The 22470-nt window shown below is 51.8% G+C and overlaps 7 protein-coding genes across 7 annotated transcripts; 4 read left to right on the forward strand and 3 right to left on the reverse strand.

Annotated features, from left to right (window-relative positions):
• The first annotated feature begins 82 nt into the window (after positions 1–82).
• BJY04DRAFT_227985 (beta-glucosidase H) lies at positions 83–3295 on the forward strand. Its single transcript, XM_073718742.1, has 6 exons — positions 83–547; positions 595–642; positions 704–1319; positions 1387–1671; positions 1734–2404; positions 2464–3295. Exons 1-6 carry the CDS (start codon positions 410–412, stop codon positions 3163–3165), a joined length of 2460 nt encoding a protein of 819 aa, XP_073570872.1. The 5' UTR covers positions 83–409; the 3' UTR covers positions 3166–3295.
• Positions 3296–4892: 1597 nt separating this feature from the next.
• On the forward strand, positions 4893–6957 carry BJY04DRAFT_64364 (allantoinase alX). The gene is made up of 2 exons (XM_073720797.1): positions 4893–5581; positions 5630–6957. The coding sequence occupies exons 1-2, from the start codon at positions 5087–5089 to the stop codon at positions 6659–6661; spliced, it is 1527 nt and encodes a 508-aa protein (XP_073570873.1). The 5' UTR covers positions 4893–5086; the 3' UTR covers positions 6662–6957.
• Positions 6958–7138: 181 nt separating this feature from the next.
• On the reverse strand, positions 7139–8212 carry BJY04DRAFT_218578 (TMEM199/VMA12 family protein; the record flags this gene model as incomplete). The annotated part of the gene is made up of 2 exons (XM_073716347.1): positions 7139–7861; positions 7949–8212. The coding sequence occupies 2 exons, from the start codon at positions 8210–8212 to the stop codon at positions 7139–7141; spliced, it is 987 nt and encodes a 328-aa protein (XP_073570874.1).
• A 194-nt stretch (positions 8213–8406) lies between these two features.
• Positions 8407–9243, forward strand: BJY04DRAFT_64368 (tubulin-binding prefolding complex subunit PAC10). Its single transcript, XM_073720798.1, has 3 exons — positions 8407–8479; positions 8533–9001; positions 9057–9243. Exons 1-3 carry the CDS (start codon positions 8457–8459, stop codon positions 9132–9134), a joined length of 570 nt encoding a protein of 189 aa, XP_073570875.1. The 5' UTR covers positions 8407–8456; the 3' UTR covers positions 9135–9243.
• Positions 9244–9636: 393 nt separating this feature from the next.
• Positions 9637–14235, reverse strand: atg26 (UDP-glucose:sterol glycosyltransferase). Its single transcript, XM_073720799.1, has 3 exons — positions 12704–14235; positions 10080–12656; positions 9637–10028 (listed from the first exon to the last, which is right to left on the reverse strand). Exons 1-3 carry the CDS (start codon positions 14003–14005, stop codon positions 9753–9755), a joined length of 4155 nt encoding a protein of 1384 aa, XP_073570876.1. The 5' UTR covers positions 14006–14235; the 3' UTR covers positions 9637–9752.
• A 472-nt stretch (positions 14236–14707) lies between these two features.
• On the reverse strand, positions 14708–16411 carry BJY04DRAFT_189798 (DNA-directed RNA polymerase I subunit RPA34). Its single transcript, XM_073711428.1, has 2 exons — positions 16029–16411; positions 14708–15979 (listed from the first exon to the last, which is right to left on the reverse strand). The coding sequence occupies exons 1-2, from the start codon at positions 16205–16207 to the stop codon at positions 15223–15225; spliced, it is 936 nt and encodes a 311-aa protein (XP_073570877.1). The 5' UTR covers positions 16208–16411; the 3' UTR covers positions 14708–15222.
• Positions 16412–16562: 151 nt separating this feature from the next.
• grc3 (putative RNA processing protein Grc3) lies at positions 16563–19260 on the forward strand (the record flags this gene model as incomplete). The annotated part of the gene is made up of 5 exons (XM_073716348.1): positions 16563–16596; positions 16667–17045; positions 17094–17220; positions 17267–17578; positions 17632–19260. The coding sequence occupies 5 exons, from the start codon at positions 16563–16565 to the stop codon at positions 19258–19260; spliced, it is 2481 nt and encodes an 826-aa protein (XP_073570878.1).
• Between the last annotated feature and the right edge of the window lie 3210 nt (positions 19261–22470).

Here is a 22470-nt window from a genome sequence, read left to right on the forward strand (position 1 = left end):
TGAATTGTACTCGGGGCAGGCTAGACCGACGGGTGTTATCTGTCGGGGGAAGACTGCCCCCTTGCCCCGACGAGTTTTTTTTTTTGTTTCGGGGGAGGCGTGCGTTGCTGCCCCGAGCTACTCTTATTTGCTCAACATCCATCATTACCCATCCATCCCATCCATGGCCATCTTCGCCCGCCTCAATCTTCTTCTCTCATGTTGTGGGGTCCGTGGAGGAGGTCACTGTTTGTTCTGCGTCAACTGGGATGCCTCCTCCTGCTCCGGCATGCACCCCTCTTACTCCAACCTCACATAAAAAGTCTTATAGAAGATGGCACCATCATATGTGATGGATATCTACCCATTTCTTACTATTTAGTCCTCTCATCTATTGAATTACGACTCGCCCCTGAGATCACTGCTCAACATGTCGGAAGCAAGAGGGCTGGACGACATTGACCTTCTGGTTAGTCGGCTTTCACTGAGGGAAAAGGTGAAGCTACTATCCGGCCAAGGCTCGTTCAGAACTACTGCTCTCTTAGATTACGGGATACCTTCCATAGTCGTGAGTCTCCTGATATTGTTGGCTGTGGTCTACTGACCTGTCATCAGACTTCTGATGGACCTCATGGCTTGCGTGGTGCTCGGAAATTTAACCGTGTATGCCCACAGCTCTTCCGTAGTGTGTTTAAGGCTGATTAATAACTTCTCCCTACAATAGGTTCCGATCTGTCTCTTACCTTCGGCTACCGCCATGGGCGCAACGTTTGATGTTGAGCTAATGCGTCGAGTCGGAAACATACTTGTTGAAGAAGCTAGGAGCAAGAATGTGCATGTTCTGTTGGCACCTACGGTGTGCCTCCTGCGTTCGCCTTTAATGGGACGTGGATTTGAGGCCTTTTCTGAAGATCCGGTCTTGAGTGGATTAATTGCATCCGCGTATATCAACGGCATTCAAGAACGTGGTGTGGCAGCGTGCATCAAACACTATGCCGCCCATGACCAGTCCTTGAACTCGATCGAAGATAATGTCTGCATGACAGAGCGGACTCTCCGCGAGCTTCATCTCTTAACATTCCAAATAGCTTATCGACTCTCGCGCCCTCTATCGTTCATGACGTCATACAACAGGATCAACGGAGTACACTCAAGCGAGGATCCCTTACTTCTGCAAAAGATACTGCGCACTGAATGGGGATTTGATGGTCTTGTTATGAGTGATTGGTGGGATACTTATAGTACCTCTGAGGCTCTTAATGCCGGGCTGGATCTCGAAATACCAGGTCCCACGCAGTTCAGAGGAAAGCTGTTAAGAGACTGCACTCAACACGCGCAAGGTATCACACGCTGCAGTCGACGGCGCCGTGAAGAACGTACTCAACCTGGTCAAGCGAGTTACTACAGTGGAACCCCAGCACGACCCCTCAGCTGCGAACACGCCGGAAAACCGTGCCATCATTCGCAAGGTCGTCGCTGATAGTATTGTTCTACTCAAGAATGAGAAACAAGTATTGCCGCTTTCTGTCGAAAAAAAGAAAGCCTACGGGCTGATTGGAAGCCACTTCAAATACCCTACACTATCTGGGGGTGGAAGCGCCGAGGGAGACCCGTACTACTCAGTCACGCCATATGAAGGCATGATCGAGGCTGTTGGAGTGGACAATGTCATCTACACACCAGGGTCTTACAGTAAGTGGGTCCTTTTTGCTTTTACTTTCGCCTGCGGAATGCTAATCCAAGAGCTATAAAAGCCTTCAAGTTTAGTCCTCCTCTTAAACACCTCACACAACCCGGTACAAACGAGCGTGGATGGTTCATCGAGATCCTCAGGGAGAATCCACAACTCAACCCAGATACCAAGCCCGTCTACTCTACATACACGGATAAAGACCTAATCGACATACCCGAGAGCCTACACCACTTGTTCCCCAAGAAATACTTTGTCAGCGCAAAGGCTGTATTCAAGGCCGAGGCCGCCGCAAGGTTTCGATTCGGCTTTAGCGTGGCTGGAAAAGGCAAGGTATACATAGATGGGGCAGATGCTATAGATCTTTGGAGTACTCAGCCACCAAACACCCATGATACTCCTTGTTTCAACAGATTGTCCATGGAACGATTCTTCGATATCAATGTCATCGCAGGACAGGAACTACCAATTCATGTCCTCATGGTTAATGAAGATGTCACTGGAGGAGTCGGTACAGCTTTTACACTTACCGGACGTCTTGGAGGCTACGAGGTCCTAGACTCGGAACTGGCTCTGCTTGAAGCTGCGAGGGTTGCGAGCACCGTAGATATTCCTATCGTCATGACCGGTCTCACAACCCACCATGAGAGCGAGAACAGCGATCGCAAGCATCTGAGACTCCCGCCTGGCGCGGACCTGCTCATTGAAACAGTCCTCGCTGCGAACCCTGATGCTGTATGCACTTTGCCTTGGTAATCCTTTTTTACGTCAAGTATTAACTCCATCTCAAACAGATTATCGTCACCCAATCTGGATGCCCAATCGAAATGCCCTGGGTTTCAAAAGCTGATACTCTCCTCCACGCGTGGTACGGAGGCCAGGAAACAGGTCACGGCCTGGTCGACGTACTCTTCGGCCACGTTAACCCAGCCGCAAATCTCCCCATGACATTTCCCCAGTCAGTCAAGCATAACCCTGCCTATCTAGCATTTGGAAAATCAGACTATAATATCACGTATGACGAGGGAGTATTCATTGGACACAGGTATTATGAAGCTGTTGAGCGCCACCCTCTCTTCTACTTCGGCCATGGGTTATCTTACACAACCTTTGAATACTCTAACCTGACTGTTCCGGATATGTTTTATCCTGACGCAACGCTTGAGATATCCATCTCTGTCGATATAACAAACACCGGATCTCGAGGCGGCGCTGAGGTCGTGCAGATCTACATCTGCGATCCGGAATCCTCGGTCTTGAGACCTGCCCGCGAATTGAAGGCCTTCTCGAAGGTTTATATGAAGAGTGGAGAGACCAAGGCCGTCACCATGGCGCTAGATAAGTACGCACTATCGTTCTGGTCTGAACGAGATTCACAGTGGAAGGCAGAAGCTGGCGAGTTCGTTGTTGTTGTCGCAACGAGCGCGGATCCGAAAGCTGAGGTTGCTCGGAGAAGCTTTACGTTGCCCAAAACATTTTACTGGTCGGGACTTTGAGGAGATAGCATTAAATAGACTGCACAAACTCATGCTAATTTTGCAAGCCAAAGAGATTGTCGCTGCTTATGAGGGCATTGGATTGTCATAATCGAATTTCTAGCTTAATGATAGAGTAATAAAGGTCAACAGACAAGCTGAAGCTGGGGCGATCGATAGTTAGAGTTTTCTCTCTGTGTTTGTGTAGGCTGTGGTAAATAGTCATGGGTGCGATAAGCCGGACTGATAAGCTGGATAGCTTCATGGATTCCTAATTGGGAAAGCGCCACGGCGCCAGCGATCTTATCGGTTATCGAATTATCGATATCGAGCCCCGCCCCCGCATTTTGTTTTCTTTTTCCTAAGTTCACATAACAGCACCAATCGACAGGCTGGTGCTATTGTTTGACTTGAATCTAAGACAAGCATATAATGCTTGCGTATAAAGTATGGAAAAGGTTTCCTATCTGTGGTTGATTTTTTCTCAATCTAAGTTCGACTACACACCGTAAGTGTACGCTCACCTACCTTTTTTACCTCCCGACCGCTCATTTTCCAACCACAGTCAATTGAACTATATCTTGCGGGCTATGAAAATGAGCTGCCTCATTGAGTTAGATGGCAGGCGCCAATGCAACGGTGCTCCCTCCTGCGCTGGTCTAGACAAAGCTGACACTTTGTTCCTGCGCGAGCGCAAACGCATCATGTGGTCTCGATCGGTCTACGGAGCACGAACGGCTGATTCTTCCAGCGCATGTCTCTCAGAAATGAGTTTGCTGTCTCACTCTTGAAGAATTCCGACGCTGAGCGAGCGCTGAGTGTTAAGCGTCGAATTGTCACGAGGCGTTGCGGATGAGATCAGACAAAGAACGCGCGGTCTGACCACGAAAGAGTCGGAAATGAGGGCGCTGGGTCTGGATGCACTTGCAGTGCGAAAACTGAACTTCGAGGCTTGGAGCACGGAGACCGCCGACAGCAACAACAATCTTCATCTCGAGCGTAGACCCTAGCGTCCAAAACTCCAAATCATCAACCCTCCATTGTCGAATCAAACACCCCAATTGACCAAATGTGCTCCGCGGAGTCGATCACCGCCGCTCGTGAAAAGCACGCTAGAACAACCACTGACGCTCATTGTGGTTCCGAGTCTGACAGATTTGTAAGGCACACGAGATTCTATCGAGTCAAGGAAATCCTGCGCAGCGGGCAGCGAGGTTTCCATCGAGTAATTAGATCTTCGGAGGTGAGGAATAGCCGATCGCGGATGCCGGAGGCGGCCGATAACTCTGCAAGACTCTGTTAAGGAAACGAAATCCACGGGTCGGTTTGCTGCTCCATCAGAAAAAAGCGAGGCGAGAGGCGACGGATTAACTGCTGGTCCGAGATCGGCGAAAGCTCGGAGCCCGCCTGATTAGGAAAGGGTGAGGGTATTCGCAGGGAATGGGAGTTCTTCTCCTCGAGGGATTTCAGTGTCTGCGGTGTTTGCCACGGTTAGTGAGGAGAACCGGGGTAGAAGAAGGCAATCCACGTCAAATTCACGAATGTATGACTTGACAAGGGCAAACATGATCGAAGGTCCGTAAAGTGTCCAGTGGCTGCGGTGGAGCCTCCTTTGGTTCGGAAGTAAGAGTTTGCAGAGGTTTTTGTTACTCGATGGATATGCAGACAGCAGACCAGACCCTTTATCGACCTATATAAAGACACCGTACTGTATGCTCATATCGCTTATCAGTGCGCCTCCCTCCGCTCTTGACTCGCCCTTATCTCCCTGCTTTCTCCTTCTTATCTACGCCCTATCTCCATCCCCCGTTTCTCCCCTCCCCCCAACCCAGGGCTTGTCTTTCTTTCCTTTCTTTTTCCCTCCACGCTATCCTCCTAATTCTCTCCTAATTCCTTCCTCTCTTTCATCCCGCGGCCTGGCGCTTTCCAGCTCATTCCTAAGATGGAGCCCGAGATCCCTTCCATTGCTATCTTTACCTCCTCGCGAGCCGTCGTCGGCGGCCGTCTGACATCTGCCACCATCGTTGTCTCCCGCACCACTGGAAAGATCACCGCCGTCTTCGACTCGGTCATTCCCGCCTCCGACTTCCCTGATGGCACACCGTACACAGACTTTTCCCCGTATGTGCTGCTACCCGGCTTGGTCGATGCTCATGTACACCTCAACGAGCCCGGCCGGACCGAGTGGGAGGGCTTCTATACCGGTACTCAGGCAGCGGCCTTTGGCGGTGTCACCACTGTCATTGACATGCCTTTGAATGCCATCCCTCCCACCACTACCGTAGAGAACTTCCACGTGAAGCTTCAGGCCGCCCAGGGCAAGTGCTGGGTGGATGTTGGCTTCTATGGCGGCATCATCCCCGGCAATGCTGGCGAGCTCAAGGCGCTAGTCCGCGAAGGCGTTTGTGGCTTCAAGGGATTCCTTATCGACAGTGGGGTAAGTTTCTTATCGTTCCTTCAGTGGTATCTGTACTCACATCTCCAGGTTGACGAGTTCCCCGCTGTCTCATCAGAAGACGTCCGCAAGGCCATGCTCGAGCTAGCCGATGAGCCCACGACACTCATGTTCCACGCCGAGATGGTTCCCCCCAAGACTTCATCGGAGCTCCCCGACGTCATGCCGGAAGGTGCACCAGAGGCCTACTCCACCTTCCTGGCCTCCCGCCCCTCAGACTATGAGACCTGCGCGGTCGAGGAGATCCTCTCCCTCTCCCACCTAGCCCCCAAGCTCCCCCTGCACATCGTCCACCTCTCCGCCATGGAAGCCATCCCTCTCCTCCGCAAGGCCCGCGCGGAAGGAATCCCCATCACCGCCGAAACCTGCTACCACTACCTCTCCCTGGCCGCCGAGGAGATCCGTGACGGTGACACCCGGCACAAATGTTGCCCGCCCATCCGGTCCAAGACCAACCAGGACGCCCTCTGGGCCGAACTCGATCGCCACGCCGACGACGGCGTCATCAAAACCGTCGTCTCAGACCACTCCCCATGCACTCCAAACCTCAAGCTCCTCCCCGCCCACATCCCAGGCCACTGCTCCTCAAAGTCTGCCTCCGCCGTCACCTCAACGACAAACCCTGTCCTCAACGAAGGCAGCTTCCTCTCCGCCTGGGGCGGCATCTCCTCCGTTGGTCTAGGCCTGCCCATCCTGTGGACTGAACTCTCCCGCCGGAAAGGCCTCTCTTCCTCACCGGACGACACATCCACCAAGCAAGCCCTGCAAGACATAGTCCGTCTTTGCTGCGCAAACACAGCGGCGCAAGTCGGCCTGCACAAGCAAAAGGGCGATCTGGTCCCCGGGTTCGACGCGGACTTTTGTGTCTTCGATGACACGGCCGAGTGGGTTGTTGAGCCCAGTACCATGCTGTTCAGGAACAAGTGCTCGCCTTACCAGGGCCGCACGATGAGGGGCATGGTGCGCGAGACATGGTTGCGGGGTGAAAAGATCTTTGCCAGGGACGGCGGGTTCTGCGAGAAGACCCCGTCGGGAGGATTGTTGCTCGAGAGGAGGGTTTGAGTGCGCTTGCCTTTGCACATACATCATACTTCCTTCCTATCCTTTCCGACTTGACTTGACCTGATTGCCCCCGCGCCATTGCGAATCCACATGCGCCTTCTAACTCCACCGCATCACAATCGCCATCTCGCCAGTGCGTCGCGGAGCCCAGTCGAGCCAAGTCATATATCCTTATATATACTTGACATTGACGACGATCTGAAAAAGACAAAAGAAAACAAAATCATGATACCCACTAATAATGACCCGCAGCATCGCATTGCATTGCAAGCATCATACACGAGCGAGTGTAGACATCTTGTTTTTGAGTTATGTTTAGCTTTTTGTTTAGTTAGATAGAGGAAATACCATATTATCTTATCAAATCTTCGTTCATTTCGTCTGTGGATAGTACCGTACATATTGTTCATACTGTAGACACAGGTTAGTTAGAAAACAGCAAATGGGCTGGAACGACTTACCATCACCCTCTCCCGTTCACTTATCCTTCTCCTGATCCTGATTTTCACTTTCATTCTGAACCAGATCTTGCTTCTCCTCCCACTTCTCACGCACTCTCCTCCGCAAACCCCCATTCGGTCCTCTTCCCCAGATAACTTCCCCGTCTTTCTCCTGCCCTCCGTCTACCTGCCTCTCCACAGCATCATCACCCTTCTCGCTCTCTCTCCCCCTCACCTCCTCCGACCCAAGAACCTCCTTCCTCTCCTTAACTCTCCTCTCCCTCCCCCTCGCCTTCTCCACCTTCCCCAAATAAATCGCATAAATAGCAACCTCCGCAACACCAACCGCCAGCGCCGCGAACAGCGAGAGTAGAACCCGCACAGGCTCGGACGCTCCACCCCCTACACCCGGTTTATCACCGGGCGAACCAAATCTCCAAACCCCCGCAACCCCCTCAACCAACACCTCCGACGTCCGGAACGACGTCAGCATCCAGTAAACACTAAACCCAGTAATCAAAACCGAGAGGAAGATATTCAGCACGAGGCCCGGAGTGAGCGGGTCTTTGTAGTTTGGGTCGCTGTCTATGTGGGCCTTTGGATCGTGTAGGGCGGACAGCGCGGGCGTGGAGGAGTTGAAGACTGATAGGGCGGCTGGGGATGTGGTTGCTGGGTGGGGGAGGGGGGAGACCATGCGTGTGTATGCGTCTGCTTCTGTGGCGGCGAGGAGGCGGGATTTGAGGGCGAGGTATTCGGGGCTCTGTTTGTTTGTGGATTGTTAGTTGGTGCAGTTTCAAGCAGGAAGTTAAAGGGACGAAGAGGGTTGGTGGGGAGGGTGAGAGCCTACAGGTTCTGGTTTGGGTGGTGGTGGAGGGATGTAGAGTTTTGTGCCGCGGAGGAGGGTGTCAAGCGTCCATTTTCTCTCGCTATCTTGTGCGTTGGTGTCGTGTTTGTCCCGGAAATAGTGGGATATGCGGATTACATCGTCGTGGGAGATGGGGGTTCCTAGTGCGAGGGTGTCGGTGTCGGGGAGCTTGAGCTCTGAGCGGGTGGAGGGTGGAATTGCCTCTAGGGCGGAGAGGATAGGTGATGTTGTGACGAGGCGGACCATTGTTGATGGTTTGTTAGCTCCGAAGCTCCATAGTATGTAAAACTAAATGAGATGGTGTTGATGCGGAGTAGATAGATTTCAAGAGATGAAGCTCAAGGTTTAGATTCGCCCAAGGCCACCTTTCCCAAACAGGAAATCAACTCCCCCACTGCACTCCGCTCCGCTATCATCACTTTTCCTTCACCACTTCACAACGACCTCTATCTCTCTCTCAACACCAGATCTATACACCAGCATATTCGCAATGGCAGACAAGAAACTAGCCACGTACGCCTCCGCTCCCAGAACCCACCTCATCTCCCAAACTAACAAGAAAAAAGAGATCCGACACAAACAAACCCCCGCGGCATCCCCGCAGCCCCCTTCGTCGACAATGTCGCCGACTACGTCTCCTCCCGCGCCGAAGTTGAGCCAACGCTGCGCTCCTTCCAAGAGATGATCTCCAAGTACCAATTCATGGAAGTCAACACCACGCGGCGGGCGAACGGCCTCCGCGAAAAAATCCCCGACATTAAGAAAACGCTCGAGATGGTCCGATTCCTGAAATCCAGGAAGGAGAGTAACGCCGCTCCCTTAGAGACAAATTTCGAGCTGAACGATACGCTGTATGCGCGCGCTGTTGTGGATCCGAGCGATACGGAGGAGGTTTATCTTTGGCTGGGGGCGAATGTTATGCTTGCTTATCCGGTGGGCGAGGCGAAGGGGATGCTTGAGGAGAAATTGGGGGCTGCGGAGGTGAGCTTGAAGCACTGTGAGGAGGATTTGGAGTTTTTGAGGGAACAGATTACGGTTCGTCTTCCCATTTATCTTTATGGAATTTGGTGGTGTGGCTAATATGGTTTAGACGCTGGAGGTTGCAACGGCCCGTGTGTATAACTGGGATGTGGTGCAGAGGCGGAAGGAGAAGGCTGAAGATAAGTAATTGGAGAGTCTAGATGGGTAATTAAAAATAGTGACGCCGGTCTAGTAGCTGGCTACTGGCTTGCGGAACCAACATCCTTTCTGGTTGATATGGACTACATGTATCTATGTGCATTGGCATCTAGCGTGACTGGATACACCGTCTCTGGCAGCCCAGGGAATGAATGTGTTATGATAGCCGTGAAGACCCGCTACTCCTAGAGTAGATATCGACGCGGAATGGGCTGCTACGAGGAGACGGATTGTATGGACTTGGAGGTTACAGAACCAGGGAAATTAAACAACACAGGCATGCATCCCCTCATCACCCAAGTCATATTAGTCCATCGTCTATCTGGGGGGCATAATCAGAGATCGCTCTGGACGCGTGCCAAGGTAAATCATTAACATATCAATCAACGGCCGTCAACATGCTGAAAATAGGTTTCTATAAACGAAAGCCCAAGATAAAAAAAAAGATAGCGCCAAATCCGATGGAAGCCAAACAGGCGGAAAATTAAAGAGGAATGCTGCAAGAGAAGAAGTCATGGCCGGATTAAGTGGTGGTCATCATCGTTTGAGGTCGAGGTAAACAGCTCATAAATCGTCAATCAAATAGGTATATCTCGTAGGCATGCGTCTACCGCAAAGAGTCTGCAAACTGCCCGCTCAAGAGAAACCGTTCAGGTAGGGATTCGGCATCAGAAATGGCTCTGTCGCGCACCCGCTTTGAGTAGTCCGTGTCGGAATCGTCCCCAACGAAGGTCCACTCCTCGATGTCGTCGTCGGCGGTAGAATTATCGGTCTTGCCTGTTGGCGATGGCACAGACGAGACAGTCAACCGCTGTTTAGTTAGATCAGTGGCGTATGCGAGGTCACGGTAGATGGCTTGGATAGCAGTGGCTACGCCGTCCTCCTGTGACATGTTAACAAGCCGTTCGCTCCATACTGGTTATGTTGAACTTACACTTCGTATTTGCTCACCGAGGCGCTTTGCCCTCACAATCATACGCTCATCATGAGTGACTGTCCATAAGGCACGAGAGAAGACGCTGACGTTGAGCTTCTTCATGCAGATGCCAACTCCCAGGTCTTCGATTCGGTTGCCGAAGAAGAATTGGTCACCAAAGAACGGCTTCGTGATGGTCGGAAGGCCAGCACGGAGACTAGCCCCGGTGGTTCCCGCACCGCCGTGATGGGCTGCAGCATCAATTTGCGAGAAGAGCCAGTCGTGGGGAGCGGACTGGATTTGGTGGATCTCAGGCGGCAATGGGATTTCCGGCTTCGCACTTGCTGGATCACCGAGACGGGCCGACCATCCCTTTGAGAGAATGCAGCGGACATCCGCCTTCTGTACTGACTCGACAACTGTGCGTGTCAATGCAGCTGGGTCAGAGACAACAATAGACCCGAAGCCGATGTAGACAATCTTCTTTCCGTCTTGTCGTGCTCGCTGAATGAAATCCGCAAGCTCTTGAGGGGGCATCCAACCCGAGCTCTCGCTAAGGAACCAGTATCCAGTTATCCGAACCCAGTCAGGGTAGTCCAGAGGTGGAGGCACAACTGAGGGCGAGTAGTTGTATAGGAACGGTACTTTGTTAGGTTGCATCTTGTCCAGAGTAGTAGCTTTCAACCCGAGCTCTTTCAATCTCCAGCGGTTGACTTGACCGGCAATGGCCTTCCAGAACACGGTGTCGAACATGACATAAGTGAGATAGTTGTATGCACCGCCCATCCTATACTCGGGCACCGCGAAGGCATGAGGGTATGCTCGTGTTCTTGACCAGGGCATAGTGAAGCCACGGAAGTATGGGATACCAAGAGCCTCGGCGATATGGATTCCCGCCATTGCGCTTGGGGATTCAATCAAGAGATCGCATCCTTGACAAGCCTTCCAGGCAGATGACAGAAGGTCGTCAATCCAGCCTCGAAACTTGGCGGTGGCCTCTTTGAGGAACGAATATGTGAACATCCCGTTCTCTACACATAGTCGCATGAGCTCAGCTGGATCGCCATCGACCGGTGCAAATTCAATGCCGTGCTTCCGCACCCACGGGCCGAATTCCGCATGTGTTGCGATTTTAGGCTTATGCCCTTCCGCAAGCAGCCCTTTACACAGGGCAATATAAGGCTGAACATCACCACGTGAGCCAATAGTAAGGCATGTGATTTTCATAGGCTGGGTGGGCTTGAAGTTAATGATCGAGGCATGGGGATCGTCGAATATAGTATGAAGCCCAGAAGACTCGCTAGGCTGCGTTTGGAAGTCTAACTCAGCCGACGCATTCATCCGAGCCTCTTGCAGTAGCTGATGCTCCATCTTCGCTGATTCGGACTCGTCGTTCTCCTGCTGTGACAACAAGGCCGACTCAGCCAGAAACTTTGCGGACTCAAGCTTCTGATGTAGAGTAACAGCACAGTCGTCGCGAGCATCAGCTGTATTGAACTCGAAAAACAATTCCTCATGTCCGCGAATGACAACGACAAGCCCGTGATATCCAAACTGGAAGCCCTTTTCCTTCTCCACGTTTTCGACGTCGCAAAGTGGAAGTATCATCTTCGTCTGGGAAACAGGCAGAAGGCTGCGGTAGCAGATCGTGTTTTGACTGATGTATATCTTGCCATAAACAGGAAGTGCACGGTGTAGATATGCAAAATAGGCGGCTTCCAGTTTTTCAGTAGGCGGCAAAGCAAAATGAGCCCGGAATCTTTTTCGGTCCCTCGCTATTTCTTCTGCTGTATCAGGATAAAAGGCGCGCTCGGCCGGTAGTACACCGTCAGTTTCTCCATAATGTCTTCGGCCGCCAGCCCACATGCCCGATACCTTTTCAATGTAGCCCATCGACTCCGTCGCAAGGAGATTGCTCATTTCTCGAGACCGACTCTTTAGATACTCCGCAATTCCAGCAGCGCGTTGTAATGGATACGACCCGGCCTTGACGATGTCGTTTAGGGCAACCGCGGAATAGAGCTTGGAAGCGTCCTTTGAGTCCTGCTCCGAGTCGCTGTTTGCATACTGTATCTCCGCCCTTTCTCTTCCACGGGAGGGTCCATCAAGTGCATGCTCTGTTATTGACCTGGTCATATCATCTGAGTGACGACGTTCCGCGCCGGAACTCTGCTGCTGCCAGGTATGTATTGTTGGCGACTGGAAGACATCACTGCGGTTCAGTATCTGGCTTGCAGACTCGGCTGTGTCTGTCATGGATTGAAGCACCGCCGATGACTCAGTGACTTGATCGATAGAGTTGGAAAACGAACCCGAAGAGTCTTGTTTGACCCGTGGAGACCTTTCGACGCCGCTAAAGCCGGAACTCAGTAAGCTGGTGCTTGCACTCCTTCGCCGTCGTGTCGAAACATTTTGAGATTTGCCTCCACTAGTCATTGACCATCTGCTTTGAGATGCCCGAGACCTCTTAGATTGAGTGGTACGATCAGGTAAAGGCGATGCACTTTGTGAAGAGCCCTTTTTCGGGGTGCCGCTGACAAGACCTCTTAAGAAGCCGTATGCATCTCCGCCTGACTTGAAATGTGTGAAGTAATGCTGCAATGTATAAGCTAGTGATAACCACTGGCAACAGTGGGACATACCTCATCAATTGCATATGTGTCTTCACTGTCCACAACGCGTAGCTTGATTGTCTCCGCGATACCAGCCATGGAACTCTCCTCAATGTCAAGAATGTTCTCAATCGGAAACGAAACTTTAATACTCTCGCCTTCGTTGTGTGTCCGAAATATAACCTTTTGCAGAGCTTTGACCCATTCCTTAGCACTCACCGAGCTTTCCGCTCTGAGAAAATATGTTCGATGCTCTGTAGTGACCTGAAAGTCCCTTGACTCTCTCCCTTTCTCTTTTGACTCGGTTATGGAGGCAGTAATTGCATAGCGCAGGTCAAACTGACCACTAGGAAAGTATAGATTTGAGGGATCAGCGTAATATGAAAGAACATCTCCTTTCAAGGAGAACCAGTAGCGGCTGTACCTTGGATGTTTGCGGCCACGTTTGTAGATATAGCCCGATTTAGTGGCCACCGTGGCCGTCCTCGGAAGGTAGGCATAAAAAGAAATATGCCTTTCGGTCACATACATGTAACCCTGTAACAGCATGTTCTGAAGCAAGGAGCATGCGTATTCAACAATCACCTTTTCCGGAGCATCAAAACCAAACATCTCCATAAGCCGAAGAGAGAGCGGAGACGATTGCGATTGTTGTGTGATACCCTCATTCCTTTCTTCCTGTGAAGGTTGTGACATGCTTTCGACCTGGCTCTCATTCTCCAACTGGGCTCGTGCTTCGACCATACGACTGAGGATTGGGGCAGCTCGGGGTGTTGCGCTGCGGGGTCGTGGTAGAGCTGGAAACGGCGAAAGACAGTCACTCGACGAGAGTTCCGGTGGCGGGGTTACATTTTGATCTTTCTCCTGGTTGATGAGGACGGACTTGAAAGGTTTAAAGAGCTTGTGGTCCGATATTGACCTTCTATGTCGACGGCCCCTCTGATCTGAACTACTCACTGTTTCTGAGGCCGACGGCACTGGCAAGGGTCCATCTGTTTGTGGTAGCGCAGTACTTTTTTGTGATGAATATTGCGCGGCCGGTTCCTCAGGATTTGCGTCCGCTTCTCCATCGCTCTCGCTGGATTCGTTGTAGCGTGCGCGGGTATCAGTCCGGCTGCCCACGGCGGCTATTAAGGATAAAACAGATTGTTGCATGTGGTACATCCCATCTCGCGATTTGTTACCTCCAGGTGGAGCAGTGTAATCAATCTCATCATCATCAATATCATCTCGTAACCGTTCCGGGAGGGCGCTCGAGAACATTCGGCTCCTAGATATTGACTGTCGTCTCCGATCGACCCGCCGCTTCGCATCGTCTATAAAGGGACGCATCCTGAGTGTGACGGAAGAAGGAAATATAGAGCAGGGATGATGGGTTAATTCGAAGGCGCAGGCGAGCAGTAGAATAAAAGAGCACCGGGTTAGGCGATAACGGGGATGTAGTATACGACGACGTCTATACGATGATCGCTAGAGGTCACGATGATGAGGATCGCTGAGTAAAATGATCAAACCAAGCTGCGCAGACGGTCAGTTGATTAGCACGGGCTCGTTGCGTATCCTACTAAACAAAGGATCACAGGGCAAGCAGTATCAAGGGGAAGCTACCCACCGATGCACTGATAAGGGACTAAAAGAATGCCGGAGTCGGTGATTCCAGAAAGCCGTCAAAGCAGCACGGGACGGATTATTTGAGTCATTCTCGAAAGGGAGATACTTTGAACACGTCCTAAGGATGACGAGAGGTCGAGATGCACAAGTGATGCAAGTTGATCTCGGCACGAAGGCGAAGCAAGAGGATGTGCGGTGTTGAGCAGTCGGCGGTCTCGTCGTCTGGCGTCACTTGTCTGTATCAGCTGGCTCATGCGCAATTCCCCGGCCAATCAGACATAACACATGTGATTGCAAGGCTGGTTCCAAGCCAATCATAGGTGGTTTTCATACATTTACGTGCTTATGTCAGTCGGTATCCTGAGTCACGTATAATACGGCAGAGGGACCGATGGACGGGATTTAAGCTGCTATTCAGGTCCAGTGGTCGATATAACCTCAGTAGTATCTACGGTATTGTGGAAGCCTTGTCATGAAGAAGATCTTCTTGATGCCCAAGGTACTCCGGATTCCGAGACCCTGAGGACAGATGGAAATATATGGATCTCCTAACTGATTCAAGTTAGTTGATTCGCTGTCACCAGGTTACCGTCCTGGCGCCTGATATAGGCTTAGCTAGCTCTCCAGCTGGCGGGTCCACCTATCAATCTCCAGCTACGACAAGGCAGTCTTTCTTCGATCTCGGCGACTTGTCCACCGACATGATGGATGACTTGCTCATTTCATGGCGACCCGGGTTCGCCATGGCTGACACAGAGCTGTTGTGCTTCAACCTCGCAGTCAAAAGGATGCTTCTTAAGTGAAGAGAAACAGCCAAGTATATGAGCATTATCAACAAGGCTATGAGCAAGACAAAATATGCCGTGGCACGTACAGAATATCTATCGCTAAGCTTTTGAGACAAGTATCTTCATCCGAAAAATATCAATGCAAATGGATTAAGCAGCCGTTTTCTCCTTCTTCCGCTTCTTCCCATCCCGGTCCTTGCTCTTTTTGGACTTCTCTTCTCCAGCATGTTCAACATTGTCGGAAGAGTGCTTCTTGGACTTCTTCCGGGGCTCCCCAACAGACTGGCTTCCATCAGCCTCTGTCTGTTGGTGCTTCCTCTTCTTTTCCTTCTCTTTCTCAAGTCCCTTGGGAACCTTGAAGGAAGGTGCTTCCTCCTCTGACTCTTCAGCGCTCGACCCGAGCGTCTCTGGCGGGGCGTCGCCACTTCCCACCGGGTGGAAGCGCATCTTCAAATGTTTGGGTTGCTTCCTTGGCGGCTTGATTAGTGCCTCTGCAGCTCTGACGGTGGCTTCTTCGTACTCGGAGCCGCCTGGGAGACTGATGATTTCTTGGATATGATATGTCGGAACATTGGTAACGGTACCACGGTATGTTTGCGATTTGGAGTCGTGTAGGAAGAGTGTCTGTCCACTGGACCCTGCTTGCTTAACGCTGTCTGGGGGAATGCCATATTGTACACCATCATGCTTCAGAATCGGTTCGCCTTTCAATGCTCCCGCTAACGAAACCTCCTTGACCTTGGAGAGCGGAAGATAAGCCGGAGCCGTGATGTGAAAGACTTGCTTTCCATTGAGATCGGACAGGGTGGTAGATGTGGTGGAGGACGACGGCTGGTTTTTGGCGGGTTTGAAACCGAGCGGTGGCTTGAATGACTTAGCAGGCCGAGCGGCTCGCGCTTGTGAAGGACTGAGGATACATTAGCACCCAAGTAGCAACGCCATTATTGAACTCCTACATGAGGTTTGACTGCTTATTTTGGCCCTTTGCCGACGCAACGCTCTCGTTGTCGCTCGAGCTGTCTGAATCGGAGTCTGACGACTCTTCGGCTTTGCGATTTGACTCTGAGGATGAGCTTGACTCGCTGTCTGATGTTTCTTCGCGAGCCGGCTTTGGCTCCTTGACCTTTGGTGCCATTGTGATCGAATCAACCGCCCGGGGTAGGCTAGGACGAAAAGCTGCAGGCGCACGCAACGTTCACGTCGGGTTTGCAGCTGCTGGTAAACCGCCAATGCAGTAGATATCGGATCAAAGGAGAGATAATCTTCCTGTTGAGATTGGTAATGAGTTGTCTGTTGCTGCGTCAGTGTAAAGGTCGAGTCGTAGTTGCGACAAGCCGAGTCGAAGTTTGAGCGATCTTTTTTTTTGCTCCGCAGAGCACGGACCACCACCGAACTCCGCAGGAAATTATGCCGCATGAATTTCAGATGCACTCGTCGCAATTCCAGCTTGCGCCTAAACATCCTCGGAAATTCATTCTACTTGCATCATGATGAAGAGAAAGGCTGAGAAACAGCAATCAGCTGGTAAACCCCCGATCTACCCTGTCTACCGTTCTACAATCGCGCCGCAGACTGACGAAATAATTTCTTCTAGCTCCGGTTAGTGCTTTCGCCGCGCGCAAAGCTCGAATGCAGCAGACGCAGACCGTCGTCACTACAGAGATCTCTGCGGTTACAGAACGCGCCGAGGAACCGCCGTCTAAGAAGCCACGGCGGTCACTAGAAGAGATTCAAACGCAGACAACATCGGAGGAGGTTCCCGCGAAACGGACTACGAGGCGGGGAGCATTGAAGGCTGAAAAGACGTCTCAGAAAATTGTCCAGAATGGGTCTCGGGAGACTCGTAGCAGAAAGGCCAAATCCGAGGCTGTCACCGAGCAAGAAATCCAGGCTTCCAGTGAAGAGTCGGAAGAAGATGATACGGTGGAGGAGACTGGAGCCAGTGTGATTGCTGTACCTGCTGCTGACGATGGGTAAATATGACCTTTAAGGACCGGATGGGAAGCGAGCTGACAATCCAGCAACGAATCACCCACCGATGCACCTGCGGTAACGATGGAGTTTCCTCTTTCCAAGATGCGGTTGAACAAGAGCAATATTGTCTACAGCGATGAGGATACCCTCTGTGTTCGCGTCCGGGAAAAGCTGGTGTGTATGATCTACCTTGCGCGTGAACATTGCTGATTCTTCGCAGAGCATAGTACTCGTCGGTCACTACGATCTTTGGGTGAAACGGGGGGTCGTCAGCTTGATGGGCGCGAAGCTACACCCCTCACCTCGAGCCTACCGGGTCTATGCCCCTTCAACGCACTCTCTCCCTGTGATCAAGTGTGTCACCGGCGTGGATGGAGCGGCCGAGGTTGAGTTCAAGACTTGTCACAGCGGAATCTCCCGCTTGAGGGATCTGACACCTCTGTACCAGCGGGTGTGGAACAGTGGAAATACACCAGCGGACAAGCTCAGCCTGAAGGCCGTTGGACAAGGTACAAGAAGGTCATTCTCTGTGGTGAGTTCACCCTTCCCTCGTTTTTCCAATCAATCAAAACCTGACATGAGCAGCTGCATACATCCGTGGATGACCCTCTAAACCGGCCTATACGCCCACTACATTTAGAGAAACAATGGAGCGCGGCCATCAAGAGCCTCTCCCAGCGCTCCGGACGACTACAAGTACTAATTTGCGGCCCTAAAGCCTCTGGAAAATCAACTTTCGCCCGCTACCTACTAAACCACCTTCTCAGCCCAGCTCCCCAAACCGAGTCCAACTACTACAACACCGACGGCGTCGCATTCCTCGACCTCGACCCCGGCCAGCCCGAATTCTCACCAATGGGCCAGGTCTATCTCGCTCATCTTCGTTCTCCTGTCTTCGGACCGCCTTTCACCCACCCGTCCCTTAACAATGAAGGTGAGGGATCAATTCTCCGAGCGCATCATATCGGCGCAACATCACCAAAGGAAGACCCCGATCACTACGTGCAGGCAGCCACAAACCTCATGGAACGCTACCGCGCGTTAACAGCAACATACCCTCAGTGCCCCCTGATCATCAACTACCCCGGCTGGATCTTCGGTCTCGGTCTCGAAGTCGCAACATACCTAATCAGCTCTCTCGGACTCTCAGACGTTGTGTACATGAGCGAGAAAGGCCCAATGGAGGTCGTCGAGCCTCTCAGTCAAGCCGCAAACGCAGCAAAAACCCCACTGACCATCCTCCCCTCCCAACCCACGGAATTCGTGAGCAGATCCAGCGCTCAGCTCCGCTCAATGCAGATGCAATCCTACTTCCACATGTCACAGCCCAAAGAAGTTTCAACCCCGCTCTGGCTCGAGCGACCAGTTTTCCAAACCCGCCCTTTCAACGTCCGCTACGCAGGCCCGAACCAGGGTATCCACGGAATCATGGTCCTCGGCTCACAAATCAGCCCTGACCTCCTCTGCGAAAGCCTCGAGGGCGCGCTCGTTGGCGTCGTAGCCGTTGAATCCTCAAAAGCTTTACCGTCCCTTGCCCAGTCAGACTCTACAACAAACGAACCATCCGAGGACATCGACTCAACCTCCGATATCGACATGGACACAGAACCCACCACCACCACCACAAACAAACCCTCTCCGATCCAATCCCTCAACTCCCTCACAAGTTTAACCCCCGAGAACCTCCCTTACCTCACAACCCCCCACGGCGCCAGCACACCCCTCCTCCCATCAGCCTCAACCTCTCTCGGCCTGGCTCTCATCCGCTCCATAAACCCGGAAACGCAAACAATCCAGCTCATAACACCTATCCCCTCGGGCACCCTCGCCGCAACACTACAGAAGAACCACGCGCTCGTCCTCGTCCGCGGGACTCTGGATAACCCGAACTGGGCTGTCTCTGAGGAGTATTATGCTGCGAGGGCTGAGGAGCGGAGGATCCGGAGGCGGTTGAAAGAGAAACGAGAGAATGAGTCTGGGTCTGATTCTGATTCTGATGAGGAAGAGTCGGAGTCAGAGGATAAACTTGAGGAGAGGCTACGGGCTGTGAAGGAGCGGATTCGCCGCGCGAAGAACGTTCCGTATATGACTGTTGTTGAAGACCATGGGCGGAGGAAGAGGGATGAGGCGATGAGGCGGAGGGAGAGGGAGGTGTTCAAGTTGAGGAAGAAGGTTGTTGTTGCGGGGGATGAGGAGAGTGAGGGGTTTATCTAATCGTGTAGGTAGGGTGTTGATTGTGCTATATAACCATATGCCATGACTATATGTTATGTTAGGGATAGTATATACCGCGTTGAATTTACATATGCAATCGCAAGGATATCTTCTCTACTTCTGGCTTACAATCATTTAGACGTACAGCTCCCTCTCCCGTATCTCGTCGGCCGCCCGGCCAAGCACATACCCGCCCAAGAAAGAATCTTACTGCAGAGCGTTATTATACCTCAATTCCGACTTAGACTAGACCAGGGTAGACTGAGATGTTGACACTTGAAGAAAGTTTGGCGAGAAAAGCATAAAAGCATTAAGTTTAGTCTAGCTCCACAGCGAGGCTAGGTCGTCCAGGCCTGACGCCCAACATACAGGCGACAAAAGTAAGCCGGAGGTAAGCACCAAGCATGAGTACGGGCCAAGTCGTGCGGTGCCGCATTGCAGCTCTATTCCGCATTTCCGCGCTGGAGTCTCTTCCCGCGTTTAATGGGTGGTCAGGCTGGGCAATATAGATATTTGAACCTGGAGGCCGAGAGCGGAGGTTGAGTAGGTAGACACTTATGTCTTGCTGAATCTGTACACCGCAACAACAGAAGCAAGTGGACGGTGTGATGATACATCTCCAACTGAGAACAGTCTCTCATAGCCTATAGGTACGGGAGCAGTCTCCAGAAGAGGGGTAGCTGCAAGTAAATCCCCTCGCCGTCAGTGCGCCTGCAAGTCCATACTCACCTGTATGTACATGTACGCATACGAGCACACGCACATACCCAGTCTAGTAAGAGCCCACCGCAATGCATACAAGTTAGCAAAGAGAATGAATAAAATCGCTCAGAGGATTCGCCTGGTTGAAAATTAATTGGATGCTGGAAAGCTTTTCCAGAGCGCTGAGCAGCGGCTGCCCGGCTGGTTCGGGTGTTCATTGGCGGACAGCGGTGGGCTAGATTCGGGTTGCTTAGAAACTTGCATTCAGCGACTCCAGACTCCCAGTGGATATAGTTATATTGATCGATGATGAGGGTTTACTTTCTTGGGGATCTTGGGCCGAGAAGGCTGGTTTCTTGTGGAGGTGGATGGGTTTCAGGTGACTAATGTGATTGTCATGGTGTTAATATATTGATTTGATTCGGAGGATTCTGGCGGGGGAGTAGGTAGGTAGTATGAGTGAGGATGAGTTAGGTAGGTACATAGGGAATAATTCGGGATATCTGCGGTGGGTGATCGCCGGTGACACGAGTCCCTCAGTGTCAACCACGCAATAGATCTAGATGATTCAAAGTGAAGTCAGGATCGACAGCAGATTCGCAGTCTGTCTTGTAGGATGAAAGACTGTAAAACTGTATCAGAGTGTTTGGTAAGAGTTCGAACGGGCGTTGAAAGTTGAAACTGGTGGAGGGCTCCACGTGGGGAAGGCAGGTCCTGCAAAGACAAAAGCCGCGGTTACAAAAGTTCAGCATGCGAGTGGACCGTCAAGAAGCGCGATTTTCCTCAGCCTTAGCAGCAGTGGGGTTTCCGAGGGTTGGATCCAAACCGTCGTGTGCTCGCTTGCCCATGGGAGAAGAAGGTCAAATGGACAGTTGTCAAGTGGTTGTCATCCACGAGGGGATCTTCAGCGAAGAGATGGATGGATGGAAATGATCGGAGATTACAGGAGGTGGAAAGTGATGCAAGAATTATGTGGTCATGATGGTGCCAAGGCTAGGAACAGGCTGTAGCTAAAGCTAAAGCATGTGCTTTCGGACTATACAGTCCGGTGCATACAAAGCAGAGGAATCACTCTGTACTCCGTACTGTAAGAATCATGGAAGGAATTGAACTATCACATTCCTGCGGCGAGGATGGTACGACTGTGCAACAGCACTTGAGTGAGGGAGAGAAAGGGAATGTGGCCGGTCGCATCCCCCGTCGAATGATATCGGCACCCCCAATGCAGCCTTAGCAACCGCATCCATCGATATCTGCATGGGGAATCACATCCCTTAAGCCTCTTGCACGGGATTTGTAGCTCCATCAGCGAATCGGAGGCAGGGGAAAGCGCCTGACGGAGGGCAGGCCGAATCCTTATCAACAAGGAGGGCAAGAGAGCCGGGGTTGCCTTGGAAATGATATTATTCATTTGCTGCTGATTATTCAGGCCAGATAATCAACGACTCGACGATTCATCATTCGACACCTCCAAGGACCAACTCCAAGACGCATCGTAAAGCCAATTGAACCCACCGCAGGATTCAATAACGGCGAAGGATCGAGCTACGGGAAGATGAGAAATGTATGAGGCCTGTTTCGTCGCCGTCTCGTCACTCTCGTGTCCACTAGCCCCCGTCATCGGAGCTGTCCTTCAAGGGCACAAGGGCACTTGTGACTTGAAACCAATGTCCAGTGTCCACTACTGCCCTTCACCTTGAAGTCTTGAGGAAGCACTACTTTATTTGTTTGGGTCGGGGTTTGAATCCGTCCCACCACGAACAGTTAAAGCGGATGTTAGAGACAGGGATGATGCCGAGACAGCCAGGGCTATCGGGACAGCCGGCATAGGGAGGCGGCAAAATGCTCAAGGAGGCCCGCATCAGCCTCCCATTCGGCCGTTTCGTTTCTTTTTCTTTGACTCTTCAGACTTGTCGAAAAGCACAGGGGGACCGGTAACAAGGACAATCCTTGCTGAAGAGAGATACAGGCCGTCTCGAGGCCGATCTGAGAAGGACAAGAGCATCATGTGCCTCGTTGACTACTTTGACTGTAGCGTGGGTGGATCAGTGTCTGGGCTGTGATTGACTTCTTCCATTTGGCCTTCGACAGAGCTTCGATTGCGTAAACGATGGACTAGCGGCCAACCGCCGTTCCGCCGTTCTGGGTCTGCCACTCCTACCCTGTCCTTGGAGGCTGTAGGCTGTAGCACTGCCAGCTAACCGTCAACTACTGCTGCAGATATTTTCAAAGAATCATCTCCAGTTTGCGATGCAGTGTGCACAGCTGTCCCTGCGTGAGCAGTCTGATTTCCAACGCAAACGCCTTAGAGGTAGGGTGCATTAGGCCGAAGACCGTTTTCTGTCGGGCTCCAGCCGCTGACGGAAAGGGGGCCCTCAACCAAGGAAGAATACGATAGCTCACTTCCTATTCTCCAGCTTCCCAAGCAGTCGGTAAGGCAGCAAGAGTGTGATTGGGCGAGTCTTATCTAAACGGCCCCCTTCTCTGATATCTTAGTTCATGCCTCGT

The sequence above is a fragment of the Aspergillus karnatakaensis genome (assembly GCF_047715665.1).
Source record: "Aspergillus karnatakaensis strain CBS 102800 unplaced genomic scaffold BJY04scaffold_26, whole genome shotgun sequence".
Taxonomy (NCBI): Eukaryota; Fungi; Ascomycota; class Eurotiomycetes; order Eurotiales; family Aspergillaceae; genus Aspergillus; species Aspergillus karnatakaensis.

Coding starts and splice junctions, on each gene's coding strand:
- BJY04DRAFT_227985 (XM_073718742.1), top strand. CDS start 410: ATGTCGGAAGCAAGAGGGCTGGACGACATTGACCTTCTGGTTAGTCGG. Junction 548..594: donor ACGGGATACCTTCCATAGTC/GTGAGTCTCCTG, acceptor ACCTGTCATCAG/ACTTCTGATGGACCTCATGG. Junction 643..703: donor GTGCTCGGAAATTTAACCGT/GTATGCCCACAG, acceptor TCCCTACAATAG/GTTCCGATCTGTCTCTTACC.
- BJY04DRAFT_64364 (XM_073720797.1), top strand. CDS start 5,087: ATGGAGCCCGAGATCCCTTCCATTGCTATCTTTACCTCCTCGCGAGCC. Junction 5,582..5,629: donor GATTCCTTATCGACAGTGGG/GTAAGTTTCTTA, acceptor TCACATCTCCAG/GTTGACGAGTTCCCCGCTGT.
- BJY04DRAFT_64368 (XM_073720798.1), top strand. CDS start 8,457: ATGGCAGACAAGAAACTAGCCAC. Junction 8,480..8,532: donor GCAGACAAGAAACTAGCCAC/GTACGCCTCCGC, acceptor ACAAGAAAAAAG/AGATCCGACACAAACAAACC. Junction 9,002..9,056: donor TTTTGAGGGAACAGATTACG/GTTCGTCTTCCC, acceptor AATATGGTTTAG/ACGCTGGAGGTTGCAACGGC.
- atg26 (XM_073720799.1), bottom strand. CDS start 14,005: ATGCGTCCCTTTATAGACGATGCGAAGCGGCGGGTCGATCGGAGACGA. Junction 12,657..12,703: donor ACACATATGCAATTGATGAG/GTATGTCCCACT, acceptor TATACATTGCAG/CATTACTTCACACATTTCAA. Junction 10,029..10,079: donor TCGGTGAGCAAATACGAAGT/GTAAGTTCAACA, acceptor AACATGTCACAG/GAGGACGGCGTAGCCACTGC.
- BJY04DRAFT_189798 (XM_073711428.1), bottom strand. CDS start 16,207: ATGGCACCAAAGGTCAAGGAGCCAAAGCCGGCTCGCGAAGAAACATCA. Junction 15,980..16,028: donor AATAAGCAGTCAAACCTCAT/GTAGGAGTTCAA, acceptor ATGTATCCTCAG/TCCTTCACAAGCGCGAGCCG.